We start from the raw sequence: 18,590 nt of genomic DNA, 5'->3' as shown, positions 1-18,590 counted from the left end.
TCAACTTGTGCTCGTCTCACACTCGTACAGTTCAAGGTATTGTTTAGGATTCATTTTTCCAAAGCTAAATAGTCACAAATTTATCCAAATATTACTGAAAGTTGTGACAAATGTCACGCTTCATCCTGCAACTGACCCATATGTTCTATTCTTGTCCATTATTATCTTGTTTTTCGCAGAGCTACTTTGATACTATGTCAAAAATACTTTCGATCACTATGTCTCTCCCCGTATTGTCATATTTGGGCTTCCAGAAGACTACAACCAATATACCTCCAAGCAATTGGATATTCTAGTTTTCACTTCCTTACTGGCAAAATGCCATCTTCCTCCAGCAGTCAGTGGCTCTGTGATATCATGTCCTTTCTAAAGCTAGAGAAGATTAAATATTCCATGAGAGATAATAAGTGACAATCTTTTTTGACATTCTTCAACTCTCTTCAATCTCTGTCCTCTAATTGACAGACCCCCCTGGTTCATTTCTGTTTCAATTAATTAATTCACTTATTTACTTGTGTCTAGTTTACTTTTTGTTTTGCTTTGTTCTGTATATTGGGAAAATACCTTTAAAAGGGCAGAACCTATGGCTTTTTTTTAATCCATTGAGATACACAGTACTTTCATTATATTATTATCTTTTATCTAGCTATGTTTTAACTGTGACTCTCATTGTTAAACTGACATTGTTTTGTCTTCTGATGTTCTCATGTGCCATATTTTCTAATAAAAAAAATCAATCTATCAATGTGGAAATGTTAGGGATTGCGGCTTTATCAACACCCCCCCCCACCTCATTTGCGACCATATCATTTTAGGAATAATTCTTGCTGCAAGTAACACTGAAATTTGCAACCTTACTTTTACTTGCTTGTTGGATGTGTGCAGGAGAGAGGATGAGATGAGAGGTGTTTTACCTGATTGTTCTGGACACGTATTGTCCCGGGGGACAGACCCTGTGTCACCACTTGGCCCTGTGGAGTGACGACTGTAACAGGCTGATACACCGTGCCACCTAGGACACAGTCACACACACAAATACAAATTGCCAAATCATTGACTGCTGGTAGCAGGCTGCAGGCAAAGTATTTAATGAGGCAGCCAAAAGATGGCAGGGCTCACATAACAATATCCTGATGAATGTATCTGAAATGTCTGACATAACTATGACAACACAAAAATAAACAGGAACAACTAGGGTGAGGGGCAGGAAGGAAAAAAATATTAATATTTGTATTGTACTGCCTGCCCCAAAAAACAGTCACTTGAAACTTTCAGTTATTAGTTCAAAAACTAATAATAATACACCCAAAAAATAAAACTAAAGAAAAAAAAAAACAAGTGTAAAAAAAAAAATTCCCTGGTGGTGAAACAATGTATGGAGGTGCTGGATAATACTGTAACAGACCTGCTACCATCTGGGTGGGGTTGACTGTCGTCACTGTAACGTTGCCTTGCTGAAGGGCTGACGCCGGCACCACGATTTGACCCTGGGGACTGATAGTCCCTGTGAAAGAGTTGGGAGTCTGTGCCGACACACAACCACAGATAAGCCCGAACACAACCAAACAAACACACACATGAATGCACACTTATCAGTAAGAGAGGAACGTGAGTCCAAGTCTTTAGCATGTGTCACGCATATATTAACTAGTATTGTTTGTTTGGTTTTTTTTGGAGGGGGGGGGGGTTCTGCTTTATCAATTCCATTAAGCTTACAGGAAAGGCAGGAGAAAAGAAGACATGGGACCCTACCTTACACCCAGCGCAAAGCACAGCGCAAGTGTCATTAATAGTTTCCGACCAATGCAGTTGTCATTTTCACGTCTAGCGCCCACGTTTTTTAAATAATAAATGTACTTGCACCGGCGTGTTGGTCTTAAAATTAGGTGTGGTCAGGTGCATTGTTGGCGCATTGATAGCTTGAGGCAATGGAAAGCAATTGCACAATTGACCAACAAAAACCTGGTCTAAAGTCGATGGCGAAGTATTTTCCTGCTATTTAAAGGGTGCATTATTGAGTTAGTAAGATGTGCCTACATAGGCGGGTGCACAACGAACCTACACTCTGCTTGTTCTACACACCGGGAGGCGCAGTAGTGCACAAACATGCAAAATATTCCAACTAAAACCATTACAGTGTGAAAGATTATTATTGTGTACATCACAATCTTTAAAAAATAAATGTCAAAATAGAATCCGAGCTTTGGTGGATTCCTGCTGCTCTCATAGATGGTCTGCTTGCATACTTTCAATTCGCACATGAGCAGATCCGTTTCCTCAGCAGAAAACCATTCGTTTCTCCAACTTGTCAAATCCGCTATTTACTAAATAGCAATGCGCCAAGGTGCAAGCACATCTGGCTTTTAAAGGGAATGTGAGATGACACTGATTGGTTTAATTCATGTTACGCCCAAAACACACCTATGATTAAAGTACAACCCCTTTGCGCCTTGCGCCTTACTTTGTGCCCAGAATTATGCCCCATTTAACTAGCAAAAGTATATTTGGACATGCCCTAAATGCATTTGCACCCTGCGTTTAGACCACGCACTATAGACCATTTAAATAGGGCCCATAATGATATGTATAGGGTTTCACCGATTGATGCAATTTAGCACTATTTTAGCCCAAAAATGTAGTTGAAAAGAAAAAAAACAAAATTAACAATGGTAGTATCAGTGCATGTCTGTACAACCAGGGCATGCCCTCACAAGAAAATTGCACTGAGAAAAAGCCACTTTCAAAGAACTCTTAAATTATATTTAAGAGAGAAACAACACTCAACCTTTATTAAGACGGTTTAAGGTTTTGAATTTAGATCATTTTAATTTTAATCTATAAACATTTTGAAATCTTTCTTGAGACTTGCAAGTCACCCTGATTATATGTGAATGTGTGTATGCAGACGGACTTTCCATTTTGACTGTTTTAACACCAGCTATCCTGTGTGCTAATACTGTATGCTTTCCATTGCATCCATGTGTGTTTGTGTTTGTGTTGTGTACCTGGGTTTTTGTGGGGGAGAGGCTATGGGCCTGCTGGCCCTGTACTGGGGAGTAAGGGCTGCCTGGTTCTCCACTCAGCAGGGTCTCACTGTTCATCTTGGTCTTGAGGCAGGCAATATAGCGGCTACAGAAGTCCTTACACAGGTCGCTCACCTTTTCCAGCTCCAAGAGGTGGATCCGCAGGACCTGGATGGCTTTGACCATCTGGACATTAACAACAAAGTGACAATGGTGATTAAAAAAAAAGAAAGAAAAAAAATAATCAAAAATTATTGTTGTTATTATAATGATAATAATTATTACTATTAAATAAATATAACAACACAAAAATTAAAATAGACAATATGGTCTGCCTTGCTGGGAAACTCATGACAGGGGGAACAAAACATGAATCCCTCTTGTTTCTCAACAACAGAGCCACGTGGGGAAGACATCAAACCAGCTCGTTATTAACTTTCTCTGCCTCTTTGTGTTAAAATTATTTTTCAGTGTTTCCGCTATATACCCATTGGTGGGCAGCCCACCCACTAATCCCCTATCAGGCAATTGTAAAAATGAATGTTTTCATTTACAGTAAAAAGGAAAACATGAATAAAACAAAAGTTAATTTTACCATACCATAGAATTACAGGTTTTCAAAAGAATCTGTGGCTGTCTGATTATTTATTATTTTGTCCATGAAATGTAACTTTGTCTCATAACAAATCCATGCAGGAGAGTTGCCACAGTGTTACAGTGCAGATGTGACACACTGTCTGGTATTTTGGATGTCTTACAACACAGTAACTACAACATGTCATGTTTCAAATTCACTATTCTTTTTCTCCAAAGATTTAAACTCAACACAATTGAAAGTTTTAACTAGTTGAACGGTGACGTATTGTAGGATGAGACTACTGGTATTTTTATACAGTGTGTTTTTTTGTAAAGAACTTAACATCACTGTCGAGTGAAAACCACACAACTGCCACTTTGGCGATTCTCTTTTCATTTCATAAACCAAATGTGTATGTACTGCTTTATTGCTTGTGACCACCTATTGCTTGTGACCACCAGCACAAATGAAAGTTGTTTTACAAAGCCTGTGAAAATGTAAGGTTTGGTAATAAAATAGTGAAATAAAATTAGCCACTTTGCAGATCTGTGGTTTTCGCCTGACAGTGTTGACAATTACCCCAGTGATACTGACTATAACATGCCATAATGGAGGGCTGTGATGCCCACATTTTATTTTTTACTCATCCAATCAGATAACTACTAAGGACATTTCCCTTGTCCTATGATTAAGTTTGCTTATCCCAGACAAGTGGAAAACACGAAATGTCGAGCCCTGCACAACATACTATTAAATACGTATATGTCAGATCTACAGTGGTGCTTGAAAGTTTGTGAACCCTTTAGAATTTTCTATATTTCTGAATAAATATAACCTAAAATATCATCAGATTTTCACACAAGTCCTAAAGGTAGATAAAGAGAACCCAATTAAACAAATGAGACAAAAATATTATACTAGGTCATTTATTTATTGAGGAAAATGATCCAATATTACATATCTGTGAGTGGCACCCACTCTCACACCTGATTGTCATCTCATTGATTGAAAACAGCTGGCTCTAATTTCACCTTCAAATTAACTGCTATATTTATGCAGAAATATAGAAAATTCTAAAAGGGTTCACAAACTTTCAAGCACCATTGTATTTGCCATTTGTTTCACTGAAACAAAATAACTTACCCTCCTGTTGTGTTACTATGAGACTTTACTGATCTCCTTAGAGATATTCTCTTTTTACTTTCTTCCGTTCAGAGGAGGCAGATGTTTTGGGCTAATTACAGCAAATATGCTAGATTAATTAGTGATTTGTCACACTGCAAAAGCAATATATCATCCACAGTGGCCTTTTCAAAGAAGTGCCTTTAGTCTATGGAAGAGTATTTCAATTAATGCCCAAGTAAGGCAAAGGACAGGATTGGTTGCGTACAGACCAAGCTTTATGAGTAGGATTAAAGGTCAGTGATTAGCAATTGTGTAATTTGGAGGTCACGATTTTTATTGCTTTGCAAAATACCTCATAGCCTTGTTTTTCTTTTGTTGACCTCAGAATATTTCATATTCTCAGCTAACTTGCACACATTGTGCATAAAGGGGGACAAAATGTCATAAGTGAATAAGTAACCACCATTAGATATGAATGGGTGTTGTCAGGGTGGTTATTAGAAGGTAATCTGGAAGAGTAGCTTAGTGGTTAGTGAAAATTTCCCCCTGCATTTGAGGTCAAAAGTATCTTCAATCGAGATAGTTTACCTATTCCAGAGGTGTCTGAAAAGAGAAATTCTAAGATCCAGTGTACCCAGAACCAACCATCACTTAAAAATGTAATTCCTCATATTGCAGAGTCAGGAAAGATAACCAAAATGTAAAATGTTCACAAAACACAATTTTACTTTGTTAAAGCTTAATGTTCCTCAACAAAGAATAGACACGATCTGCAAAAAAAGGCCATGAAGATGTTTGCTAGTTAGGAGTGATGAGTCTAATCCCTGACTAATTTTATTTATTTATTTATTTATTTTGGCCATAGAGTTACCAGTGTTCATCAAGGGAAGAAAAAACTTTTGTTGTCTGACTGATTTTGGACTAGCCGGGTGCATCCTCTGATACACGTGGAGTCACCTGCCAGCTGCAGCTTTCTCTGCAGGGACATAACATGGACTGAAATTCCTATCCCTGATTTGTAAAAGAATCTTACCAAGTTGTCGAGGTCAGGGTCCTCACTGAAGAAGGGTTTGCCCTCTTTCTCCTGGCTGCGGACAAAGTTCTCAATATCCACATCGAAGCTGGCTGACGTGATGCAGTCAGAGCTCTGTGTGGACTGCTCACACTTCTCAAAGAGCAGAGCCAATAGAGGAAAAAGGGGGTGTCTGGGAGTGACAGACACACAAATCAATTCTTCACACAGACTTGTCTCCAAAAACATGTTCTCAAAAATAAATCACACGCTCCATTTGGTTCTTGAGCTTTCACACCAAAGAACTGACCAGGGAAATGTGCAGTGAATAAACTGGTCGGTGAAATGGTTCAGCAGGGTTGAAAGACAGGTTGAATCCTGCTGTTTAGCATTAAACCTTGGCGTTTAACTCGTGTCACCTTAAGCATCATGCATTGTGCCATGTGGAACACAGAATGTAAACGAGTCCGCTTTTAATGGCCTAATATGGCGACAGCCTACAGGACATTACCAAGTTTGGAATCAAGAACACTTTATTTCATTTCACTTCATGCACTTGTGTACATGAAATGAAACAAAATGCCATTTCCCCCCAGCCCACAGCAGTACAACACAAAGACAAAAACACATACACAAACTACAAGAACACACAAACCTAAACTAACACATATGTATATCCAAACTAAACAAAAAATCACTGTCCAAGGAAACGAATGCCAGCCGGGATGACTGTCGCAACCGCCGGTCTGCGTGGGTTAGCAGTTAGCTTAGCCCGCACCGCTTGAGGCTTGGTGTGACTTTGCCTCGCAAACAGGTTTGATCAAAAGTTATACTCCTGAGTCATGAATGTAGAGGGACTAAATGGCTACTCTGGGGGCAAATGGCCATCTATATTTCACGTGACAATGATAAAGATAATTTATCCTTAAATGTCAGCAGTTAAAAAAAAAACATGTGAGCTTCTCCAATGAAAGGGTTTATTTCTCTGCTGAACTGTCAGAAAACACTGCCCTTAAGGCTAAGAAAAAAGGAGTTTTCTCGTTTTTCACCCTTTTTCCCCTCTCAATCTCTGTTACACACACACACACACACACACACACACACACACACACACACACACACACACACACACACACACACAAACACAGAGTGAAAAAGAGGGCTCTACCGGTAAATGGAAGCTTTGTCTGCATCCATGGGTGTCTGAGGCTCTGCAGGGGCCGGGCTGGAGGCTTCCACCAGTGTCCCTTCGATGAACTTTTGGTCAGAGTCACTGTCTGTCTGCACCACGCCTTGCATCTTGCACAGCAAGAGGTGAGGGGACAAGAGTGAGAGTGAGAAAACTGGCAAAGTGACATAGATAAAGAGAGAAAGAGAGATTCAGATTCAAACTAACATGCATTGAGGACTGCCAGAGTGGCTGGAGAGCATATCTCAATACAGAAAATTTCTCTTAAACTGAGCCTATAGAAACAGCACAAGTGACTGGCCTATAGAAACGTCACAAGTGACACCCACTTCCCCCCATAAAACACTACATAGCAATTAGGACAAATAAATGCAGGGAGACATTAAGTGAGGGGATGACCCTTTAACCAGGGGATCTGAGCACAACCATGTGTTGGCACACATTCACCCAGCTGAAGTGTCTTTGAGTAAAATACTGAATTCCTATCTGCTCAAAGGGAACTGCGCCTTTGCTGACCCTGCACCCTAACCTCCTTATTGAGAATACAGGCAAAATTAGATTTTCTCTACAGGGTTCAGTAAGGAAACTTAATAGAAATAGCAGTAATAGCAATCACTATGAAAAGAAAAGGGAAGAGGACAGGTAGAGGGAGATTGTTAGTCTTGTGCATCACCAGTCTTGTCTGTGTCTTATCCGCTCTTTGCCCATCACCAACACACAAGAGTTGATAGCTTTGCTCTGCTCAAGGCACGTTCAGCGATTATGAGCCAAGCTGCTCCTCCTCTCCTTTCACACGTTTTCACACCCTGCCTTCCTACCAGCCACCTAGGCTTCCTTCCAAGAGCATAAATCCTATCTCGAGCCATGTGACCAATGCAACAATGACTTTGACTGAGCACAAACAGGCTAAAAATACTTGTTTGCTTGGGGTGGAAAATTTCTTGTTAGTCACAGATCTTTTCTCAGCTCTCTTTTAAACATCCCCAGACTGGGACAAAGAGGTTTTGTAAGCAATTCACATATGCCTCCATATGTGGGAATACAAGGAAGAAATTAGACTTGATATTACGTCAACATCTATCATAGTGATTAATTTGTGGCGGTCCACTGCAATATAAGACAGGCAGGACCCACGTAGATATTGCAGACCGATGTAAGGACATCGGGAACATTCATGTTACATGGGCATATATCCCATTGTTTGATGATAAATGTATATAAATATTCAAATGTAAATAAATACTTATATATCAAACATTCACTTCACCTAGGTCGTCCGTCAGGACGCCCCCCCCCCCCAAAAAAATTAAAGCGACTGCAAAGCAAGCCTAAAACATAATCAGTGGTTAAAAACCAATACTCCTTATCCGGTCCAACTCTTTATAGTGCTCCAACAGCTGTTATCCCCCCCCCCCCCATTTGCTTCAGTGGGCCTAACTACAGTGCTCCTTAAATGCATCCAACCTCATAAAACTAAACATGCTGCACAGGCCTCAGATCTAAGCCCCAGACTAAATTTCCCCCTCGGACCCACCTGCTGCTCTCCTTCTTGGTACTTGTCTATGGAAACCGACTGGGCTGCCATCGTGTTCACTGCAGATGCTGCAAACACTGGGGCATTATAGAGAGGTGGGACAGTTGGCCAACCTACACAAGACACACCATTTCAGATAGACTATTAATGATTCAGAGCTGTAAGCATGTAAGGCTAGGCAATAACGCCTGTTAATGAATATAGACAAAGCCTATAACTAACTAAAACAATAACGGCAAATCGGCAGCTGTTTAAATGGGAAATTACTAAATTGGATTAGCACATAGTATGAAGTGTGTTGCTTAAGATCAGTGGTGATAACTGAAGTGTTAACTACATAACGTTCTTTAGTTTTGAACGAAAACAAAAAAAAGGGGATATAGAAAGTTTGAAGTGGACAGAACTAAACTATATATTCAATGAGGGAACAATTAAAAGGCAAACCTAACAGTTATGCTGAGTTGTGCATTTATTGTTTTACATGCAGTGTGGAAAAGTACCGTTTGGAAACAGGGAGAACCTGATAGGGGCACGTTTGAAATGTATGTAACAGGTGATTTCTGCTTTATTCAAAACGTTTCTGTCAACGGTCCACTTCTAAGTTGCACAGTGCACCAAAAGGACCTCTGATGTTGACCAACCCTGCAACTCGTGTAACACACCCACCACGATGGACTTAATGGTAGCCTTTAGCCTGCATTTGCTCTCCATACGCCGTTTCTGGCGGCAAGAAAAATATAGTTGGAGCAGCATTTCAGCTAACCTAACTTATTCGCAAAGCAGCTCCTTACTGAAGGCTTACGCTACATGGGCGCTGGACAGCGTGCGACAATACACAAGCTCACCCACAATCTAGCTCACCTAGCTCACGTTTATTGGGAAAAATAAATACTGCCAACAAGGCAAACATTAGCAAGCTAGCCTGCTAAAGTATTTGCATGCTGGCAAGGTAAGCACCCGGCCAAAATGCAAAGCGCCATATTTAGCAAGGAAATCTTGCCAAAAAAAAAAAAACAAGCTAACCTAGCAAGCTAAAACCCGCTGCGGATTAGCACATCGATTTCATTAAAACATGTTGGGGTACTCCGTTTACAAACGGCGCCTGCAACACGACAGATTTAGGCGTTTTGTTTTTCTCCATTGGCGTCAATATATTTCTCCTTGGGATTTTGTGTGCCGTTATTAGGCTTGAATAACAAGCCACTGCTAACAGGCTAGCCAGTTCGTTCCGAGATCCAGCCCCCATCAGTCAATCAATCAAGCGAGGACAGCTGGCTATCCCTCCCCTCGCACTACAACCGAAGGGGGCAAAGCTAGGGCCTTGCTTCTAGCTCTCGCCCTTGCTTTTCCACAATCCCTCTCTGCCCCCAAAACGCCGACATATTTTTTTCTTCCCCGCAGACAGAATTTATTCTTCCCAGAGCCTTGCCGCCGCTTCCCTACATAAGACCCTCCACTGCTCTGATTACGTCCGCAGTTCTTGCCTTAGGCATTTTTGTGTGCAGCCCAGATTGTTTGATTGATAGGGAACGGAAAAAGAAGATTTTGAGTGACAGCTTACCTGAGTGCCAATCTTCGTCACACTGACAAGCGGCTGCAGCAATCGGGACCCGCAGTTGTCGCGTTACGTCATCGCGTAAGGACACGCAGGGCATTTGCCTCATAAATATTCATAAAGTGGGAGGGGGATATGACGCCAGCATTGCCTTGTTCTCGCCCCCCTGAGTCCATCTGCACCCTGCTGGGTTTGCCTGGGAAGGTTAACCATTGGCCCCGCTAACTGCACCGAATGCAAGAGAAAAAAGAAAGAAAAAGAAAAAAGACGATAGATATTTGCCATCTATATCGCCAACTAAACAGTCCCTGATGTTTGTTTTCGTCCTCCCTACACCTGCGAGATAAACAACGGATCGGATCCGGATTGTTTACTTGGGATATACTGCATACAGCGGTGATAATTAGGGCATAATGTGCTGTGCAGGCAGGGTAAGAGTCAAAATTGGAATCATTAAAATAGAAAGTAGATAAACCACTTGCGCACTCAGCTCTATTCAAATGACCCCCCTGAGGCACAGAAGCAGCATAAAAGAAGCGTTTGATCTTTGTCTGTCCCATTTTTATGCCTGTTCTTTTATATAAGACAATAAAGGAAGCACACAAGGAATAAACAGACTTCAGTCATTATTTGTGTTTTTTAATAATATAACATTTTAATAACAGCAGAATTACATGCAAATGAGGGTGGAGGGTTTAACGACTCACCATCATTCTAAAAGACAAGGTAGTGAGTGTGTGTGTGTGTGAGAGAGAGAGAGAGAGAGACAGACAGAGACAGAGAGACAGACTGTATGGGTGGTGGGAAGGGGGGGTTCAATTCTGATGTCCAGACTATCTTCTCTAGTGTTGAGGTGAGAGTTTGCCAGAGGAGGGCTGAGGGAGACGGAATTTGGCCATCTCTACATCCAGGTCTGCAAATGTGAATGGGTTGTAGTCATGGTGCTGGTTGTTCTTATAAGTGCTGATGTCAAAAGGCTCCTCAGGCTCTGTGGGTGCCGCTGCTGCTGCAGCCTCTATAGAAGCAAGAGAATGTGTACAAGAAAGAAGAATGAATCCAAGAGACAGGAATTCAGCACAAAGATGTGTCTATAAACATTTACCTGATGCTCAAGCAAAAAAAAAAAAAACAGAAAAGTAAAAATGTTAGTCATACCGAGAACTGTATCCTCTTATATGCCCCCCTAACTGCAAGTTCTTATTCTGTCCCCCAGGGGATGTCTTTCAGTTTTGGACTAAAAAAGGCAATGATAAAGACTTGATCTAACAACAAAAATATACCATATTCCCTTCTCTCTAAAAGTGTTGGCTAAATCTGAATATATATTAACAGGGAGAACAGCATTTAAATATTCACACATGTTGACAAAGGCACTTTACAGTGGGGCATTTCCTTTAGCAGCAGGCAACAACGATCCCCCCCTCCCCCCTCACACACAACAAGCTTGTGTGAAAAGCCTCAGGACTGGTTTTGTGAAGGAGCGCATGAGAACATAAACTTGCTTGCAGCCAGTCAAGAGACGGCAAATCATAGATGAGAGATACTAGCTGAGGCACACATGAAATAATTGTAATCAGTGCAGCTAAATCGAAATAAGAATATTCCCTGACTTCCTGGGTGGGAAAGAGATTGTATGCGCTTCTGACTACATAGAGCTGCATTATTATTTTACAGAAGACCAGTACACAAAGTTCCTTTTTCTGAGTTTTAACAACTGTTCTCGGCTATTAGCTACAGTAACACACTCTTCTCATCACATTGACAACAAGCCAGGAAAATTCCGAACATGCTAAAATATATGTTATACACGTTAACTTGGTTAGAAAGAGGATACAATTTTCCACATCCAAAGAGGGAAATCAAATTCTTCCAAGGACACTTACAGATACATTTAAAATCTCGAGTTGTTTTAGTGTTTAAAGGTAGAATGAGTAGGATTTGTTGGTTGCAATTTTTAAACACAACATTCAAAGTTGGCCCCTCCTTCCTGGCTCAACGTCACCAGAAGGATACGCCCCCTGAATGCAGTGGCCAGAACCCATGCCAGTATTCAGAACAACTCTGCGTCGCTCTTCATTACCATCCTCTCCTTCAGTGCTCACCAGCGGGTGGAAACCAACCCCAGATTCACTCTCATTTAGGAACAAGCTTTGTCTGCTTGGCGTTTCTCCTCACTATATCTGCGTCTGCCATTGTCGTAGCTTCCTCTTGGATGCGTGCTTACGATCTCAACCTGGCACCTGATCGTTACGTTTTTATAGTCCGGCTGGCAAAAGGTTAACACCCAGAAACATAGCAAAATAAGAAAATACAGGTGTCTGCAGCTACAGACACTGCCACACGTCTAGTGGGTCATAGGTGATGGTTGAGAGGTATTAGCTTTTTATGAGTCTATACAGTAACTTTTAGGAAAATCCAACTCGTTCTACCTTTAAGACATCATCATTAATTGAAAACATGTTTTACCCAAACGTTTCTACGTAAAAGAAAGACAGATGAAAGGAAAATAATAAACAAGGCGCGAGATTTACAATGTAGGCCATTTTGGGGGGATTGCATCAGGAGGCAGGATTATCCAGTTAGTTTGATGTGAAAGTGTGTTTTATGGGGGAAAAATAAATCTTGAAGTTTGTCATTTGAAACAAATTGAATATCCGTCAAAATATTTGCAGATTTAATTTGTTGTTCCTACTAATGCTTACTTATTATGAACAAAAATTCTTGTTTTATTTTATTGGGCTAACTGTAATCCTGTTTTGCTGGAATAACCCCCACCCCCACATATCCACTCACTCCCAGCTTCTGCTCCACAAGGTGTTGTCAGGAACAGTAGGTTTTTCCAAGACTTACCAACCACAGTTGTAACCATAACATTACCATGTGCACTGTAGCCATACCATTAACTTTGCACAGTACAAAGTTAATGGTATTATAGCCTGTGATGTTTACATAAACCAAGGCAAATGTGACCTTCAAATATCATACAATCATTTGATACAAAAGGAGTTTGAGTAAAACAAATAATATCAACATATCAAACTAAGCAAAATATATGCAAAACACTGGGAGTAGAGATTGAATTGGAAACAGGAAAAGGCCGCTAAAAAGGGAGATAAAGAAAAAACGGACAGTACATTCATGCATCGCAAAATGAGGGGGAGTAAAATGTGAGCAGGATTAGTATTAATACTGTAATTAGCTGTGACATGAACCAGTTAAATTGTGTCTCACATATCAAATTCTGCTCTAAACAATCAGAACAGCGATACTACAAAGGCATGCATGGGTGAAGGAGAAAGGGAAACAATGGACAGATGTCACCTCAGAGTATGTGCCACCAAAGAACAATAAAATAAAAAAATAAAAAACACCTGAACAAAATGCAAAAAGGAAAGGTGTTCACCATAATGGCTGTCAAAAAAGGTCAAGGTACATGCACAGTAATGTGCCGCAGGCCAAACAGCACCATTTCACAAACCACAACTGTGCAGTCTTGAGGCATCATGCACTAGAACTAAAGCCACTGGACTAAAACTGGAGGAAATCTAAGGTAAATGTCTAAGATTTCTAAGAGAGCTAAAGCAACTATATGAGGTTGTTTGGGCCTACTGAAACATTAACATTTAACAGCACATGTTATAGAGAGTAGAATTTTAAGAGGTTATGGTCATCTGTGGTGGACTAAGAGATCCACAGGAAAGAGGAGTGGAGGAAAAGCGATTTATGTGGAGAGGTGTGGTGTGTACCCTCTGACGGCTCAACTGCTTCAGGCTCAGCATGGGCATCTGCCTGTAGCTCTTCTCCTGCAGCTTCACCCACAGCTGGATCAGGATCCACCAGCTCCTCAGCACTCTCCACAGGGGTAACTGCTACAGCTGGGACTTCAGCAAGAGTTTCAGCTGTGGCTTCAGGGGAAGCTTTAACAAGGGTTTCAGCAATAGCTTCAGTAGGGGCTTCAGCAGGGGTTTCAGTGGTGGCTTCGGCATGAGCTTCAGCAAGGGCAGGTACTACATTTTCTATGGAACCCTCCACTGGGGCTTTAGCCTCAATGTGAGCTTCAGGGGCAGTTTCAAGGACAGGGGTAGTCTCAGGTTTGGCCTCCATTGTGACTGTGACTGAAGATTCTGCTGGGGATTCAGGGATGAGTGGTGTCGTGGCCCCTGTCGTTATGTCTTGGGTAGCTGCACTGACTTCTGGAGCGGCTTCGGTCAAAACCTGTTCAGTGGCAGCAGAGATTTTGGAAGCAGAGTCTACCAGCTCCTCAGAGCTCATCCTGGGGGCTGTTTCCACATTAGAATCAGAGGTAACATCAGCTGACATTGCCTCCTGCACACCTTCGCCAGAAGTAGAAAAAGTGGCATCAGGTACAGATGTAACCTTTTCCTTTGGTTCTGAGGGAACTTCCTCCTTCACATCTTCTGCTTGGGTCTCCTTTTGAGCACCTGTCTGTGTTTCTCCCCCCTTTTCTTCAATATCAGAATCAGAGTCAGAACCTGAGTCAGAATCTGAGTCGCTGGATGATGAGGAAGAGGTTCCATCTGTGGCTGGTTCTGTAGCTATGGCTGTACTTGAAGCTGAGGGTTTGGCACTTGCAGCAACCACAGATTCAGGAACTAGAGGTGCTGTATCAACTATTTCAGGCACGCCATCTGCTACAGGTGGAGCTGTGTCAAGAATAGGCTGTGTGGAATCTGCAGCAGGGTCTGGGTTTGAGATGGCATCTGGGTCCTTTGTGGCTGCTGCCTCCACATCCACTGGTTCACCAGCAGCAGATTCAGTGACTAGTGCTGCTGCCTCTGACACAACAGCCTCCTCTGGAACAGGAGGTGCTGTTTCAGTGGCACTGTCGGAAGAGAGTGGCACTGATTTGCCAGCCACTGCAGCCCCATCTACAGCAGGGCAAGATTCCCCTGTATGGCTTTCCATGGCAGCAGCTGTTGTCTCTGTTTCACCTAGAGCTTGAACAGGGGGAAATCCAGGGGTTGAAAGCCTAACTGGGAAGGCAACAGCAGTCTTGTAGGCTAGCAGGGATGCTCTTTCATCTGGAGCCTCTACGGCTGAGGAAAATGGCACAGGCAACAAAAATTGTTAAATAATAGCAACAGTTATTTCCAGAACGGTGGAGTCAATGCCACACTGAGTTTGAAAGAAGGTTCCCTGAAATGCCGCTTTAATGCTCCTGAATACTTCACCCATACATTTTCTTGATATTTTCTCAAAACATTTTCCACATACTTAAGGTTTAGGAACTGAATGTGATGCAATAGAATTTTTGTAATTTCCTTGTAAAAATGTTGAAGTCCTTAATCTATCTCTAAATTCCATCATTTTACATATGAAGTTAAATACTTACTAATCTTGATATGTACAGGTTCATGTGGGAAATAATTTGGCTTATCATGTAAAATCAGATCTATAGAAAAACATGTAGAGGGCTGAGCTGCAAAATAAAAATGGTTAAAACAAAATTACCCAAACACTGTGTATTCATTCATTACCAACATTTCAGTTTGATGTTCACTTCCTTACTGATATAATATTATTCTATTTCAACTCAGAAACGGTCAGATTTTATATGATTTTTTTTTTTTAAAAAGGAACCATTTACTACTGATTCTAATTTAGTCTCAATGGTTGACTGCAAAAGGGAAGAAAGTGTTAGACCTTATGGCACATTATTTGACTGGACTGACTCAGCCACTGTAAGAAAAGGGTTACAAATTAAGCTTTAACATAAGCATACATATACCATATACTGCATGTAATAAAACATTAACATACACAAACATAATTTAATGTAACGACTAAAAGAAACAAAGGAAAAATGTCAACAATTCAAATATAATTAAAAAAAAGTTAATTGAATGAAATGAGAAAGAAAAGCCCTTACTCTTGCTTGCAGCCTTAGCTTTTTTAGCCGGCTTCTTGGGCTCTCTTGCCTGGTTGCAAAGTGCTGCAGCAGAGGGCCTCCTCAAGATGCCCCAGCTCTCCAGCTGGAGACACTGTAGAGTGGCACAAACACGTTTGTACAACTGGTAAAACACAGGTATTGTTTTTAGCATAACACGGAAGGACATTGATGTGAAGAGCGGGAACTGCAAGATAACAAAAATTAAGTGGGAATAATTATTGATTTATGGGGACTGCCTGTCCAAAATGAACAAAACTTTAAAAGAACTTAAACAAAAGTCAGATTACTCTTGTTGATGCCACCTTCAGTCAGCTTGCTGGTTAGAGTATTTAACCTGCTAATTAAAAAAGCTTCATCCTCTAGGTAGTAAAAGTGTCAATTAACTGCTGAAATGTCTTCGAATGGTGCACTATATAGAACTTCTTATTCGCTGAGTGAAATTACAGTGGATAAAAGTGCTCAATCATCAAACTGCTCCCAATAGAAACTTAAGCCGTGAAGTCCCAGAATATCTTCTTGCTTATCTAATGGGCTATGTGATTAACATTTTCACATTACATCGTTGTGTTTAGAGTGAAAGGGAGGACACTTGAGCTAACGCTTAGTTAGCATTGCGACTTTAGCCGCACGAGCACTACACCTTGTCTCAGGGTCAGGAAGGACGTGTTATTCGTCTGATATATTGACATGTCACGTAACTGATCAAAATACAACAAAACCTTTGTTTACGTGAGCCAGTCATATATCATGCAAAAAATCGTTTTGGAGGGAGAAATGCAAGCATAATTACCTTTACAGAGCCCATTCGTCCTAATCGAAGCAGGAAGGCTGCCATCTTGTGTTCTTATTATTGTTCCCGTGTCGAAACAAGAATATATAGCCCGTAAGTGGTACCCCCTCAAAGCCCTACCGCCAATAATTAATTACCATATTAATACATTATTACATTACTCGAGAAATTTTGGCTGAATATAGCCTAAATATTTAGCTAGCCAATTCCCTCCTTTGTATTTCCTTTTAAGGGATTAACATATCTTCATGCCACATCTTTTCGTCCGTTTTGGTGGCCTTAACGCGAGTGCGATTATTCCCCCCGCCCCCGCTGCTCTCTTTTCACATGACATGGCTTTATGCATGCTCAATAAGCCAGGTAAGAAAATCAAAGAAAGTCGAATGAATTAGTTCATCTGGACACAACGTTAATTGAGAGAGAAACGTTTCATCACTCATCTAAGTGACCTCTTCAGTCTCAACTGACTGCAGGTATCCCCACCCTTATAAACAACATAGTGGCATAATGACTGAAAACGATCGGTCTCATACAAATTGCCGTGAGCATCAACTAGAGTTAGAATGGCAGTGTGTACTATGCACAGAGGATTTGGGAATGGTTGCAATTATCACAGCATTGTAAAATGGTGTCAGATGTACTCTCACCCCTATAGCCTATTGCTCTGTTTGTGCCGGGGACCCGATCCTTGATGTGGACCAATTTCTGGCGCAGTCTACACCCATCTACAGGCCAGTGGCCACTCTCCCAAAGCGTGAAAGACAGTCAATGGTCGGCACAAGTTTGGTGACTCTCCTCAAAGTAATAGTCTCTATTCGCTAGATGGCGCTCGTTATATGTGTCTGGAATACTGCAGGTAGTCAACCAAGGAAAGGCGTGAAGTACAGACGTCCTACAGACAGACGGGTGACAAATTACAGGAAAAACCAACATAAAGTGTCTGAACTCTACTGGAAGGATGGAACACCATTCTTCCAAAAGATATTCTCTCATTTGGTGTTTTGATGGTGGTGGTGGAGAGCACTGCCCAACTCGTCAGTCCACAATCTCCCATAGCTGTTCAAGTCGGTTGAGAGCTGGTGACTGTGAAGGCCATAGCATGCTACATAATTTTCATACTCATCAAACAATTCAATGACCCACCATGCCCTCTGCATTGGGGATATTGTCATCCTGGAAGAGACCACTCCCATCAGGATAGAGATGTTTCATAAAGGTGGTCACTCAGGATAACTTTGGTGTGACACTGCTTTGATACTTTGACATATACCACCTACCTAAATATTGCTGCAGACTAGGTACATCCCTTCATGGCAATGGTATTCCCTGATGGCAGTGGCCTCTTTCAGCTGGATAATGCACCCTGCCACACTGCACACATTGTTCAGTAATGGTTTGAGGAACATGACAAAGAGTTCATGGTGTTGCCCTGGCCTCCAAATTCCCCAGATATCAATCTGATTAAGCATCTGTGAGATGTGCTGGAAAAACAAGTCCGATCCATGGAGGCCCCACCTCGCAGTTTACAGGACTTAAAGGATCTGCTGCTAACATCTTGGTGCCAGATACCACAGGATACCTTTGGAGGTCTTGTGGAGTCCATGCCTCAAGAGGTCAAAGCTGTTTTGGTGGCACGAGGGGGACCTACACAATATTAGGCAGGTGGTTTGACTGATTGGTGTACGTTCTTATGCCGGCAGCCATACCAACATGTACCCTGGTTCTGCCGAGTGGCAGAAGCTAAGCAGATGTCGGCTTGACTTGTACTTGGATGCCAGACCACCCGGGAAAACTTGCGTTGACACTGGAAGTGGTGTTGGTGGGCCAGTAGGGGGAAGTCTTCCCTCTAGTTCTAATAAACAACAAAAGTCCAA

The 18,590-nt window shown here is 41.5% G+C and overlaps 2 protein-coding genes across 4 annotated transcripts in view; both read right to left on the bottom strand.

Moving 5' to 3' along the window:
- Positions 1-10,030, bottom strand: part of pknox1.1 (pbx/knotted 1 homeobox 1.1) — a 31,438-nt gene extending 21,408 nt beyond the window's left edge. The window contains exons 1-6 of one of the 2 annotated variants that reach the window (XM_056289306.1): positions 10,022-10,030; positions 6,906-7,036; positions 5,759-5,930; positions 3,006-3,209; positions 1,406-1,523; positions 915-1,012 (exon numbers count right to left, since the gene is read on the bottom strand). In XM_056289306.1, coding sequence (XP_056145281.1) covers positions 915-1,012; positions 1,406-1,523; positions 3,006-3,209; positions 5,759-5,930; positions 6,906-7,036 — 723 coding nt within the window. In that variant the 5' untranslated portion in view covers positions 10,022-10,030. Of the gene's footprint in view, positions 1-914; positions 1,013-1,405; positions 1,524-3,005; positions 3,210-5,758; positions 5,931-6,905; positions 7,037-8,460; positions 8,570-10,021 lie in introns of those variants that run through there. The other variant, XM_056289305.1, reaches the window with a different exon arrangement.
- A 614-nt stretch (positions 10,031-10,644) lies between these two features.
- On the bottom strand, positions 10,645-16,823 carry ndufv3 (NADH:ubiquinone oxidoreductase subunit V3). Of its 2 annotated transcripts, none has more exons than XM_056289905.1 (4): positions 16,717-16,823; positions 15,906-16,017; positions 13,762-15,072; positions 10,645-11,030 (listed from the first exon to the last, which is right to left on the bottom strand). In XM_056289905.1, the coding sequence occupies exons 1-4, from the start codon at positions 16,759-16,761 to the stop codon at positions 10,858-10,860; spliced, it is 1,641 nt and encodes a 546-aa protein (XP_056145880.1). In that variant the 5' UTR covers positions 16,762-16,823; the 3' UTR covers positions 10,645-10,857. The 2 variants fall into 2 exon arrangements, with proteins under 2 accessions (XP_056145880.1, XP_056145882.1); XM_056289907.1 differs by having other exon boundaries at positions 15,906-16,047; positions 16,717-16,753.
- Between the last annotated feature and the right edge of the window lie 1,767 nt (positions 16,824-18,590).

The sequence above is a fragment of the Lampris incognitus genome, chromosome 11, assembly GCF_029633865.1.
Source record: "Lampris incognitus isolate fLamInc1 chromosome 11, fLamInc1.hap2, whole genome shotgun sequence".
NCBI lineage: Eukaryota > Metazoa > Chordata > Actinopteri > Lampriformes > Lampridae > Lampris > Lampris incognitus.
This window is presented reverse-complemented; position numbering and strand designations above follow the sequence as displayed.

What these genes read in the sequence shown, in the direction of transcription:
- ndufv3 (XM_056289905.1), bottom strand. Translation starts at nt 16,761, where the DNA reads ATGGCAGCCTTCCTGCTTCGATTAGGACGAATGGGCTCTGTAAAG. An exon ending in GACGAATGGGCTCTGTAAAG is followed by an intron (nt 16,018 to 16,716) that starts GTAATTATGCTT and finishes GCCACTCTACAG; the next exon opens with TGTCTCCAGCTGGAGAGCTG. An exon ending in AGCTAAGGCTGCAAGCAAGA is followed by an intron (nt 15,073 to 15,905) that starts GTAAGGGCTTTT and finishes CATTTTCCTCAG; the next exon opens with CCGTAGAGGCTCCAGATGAA.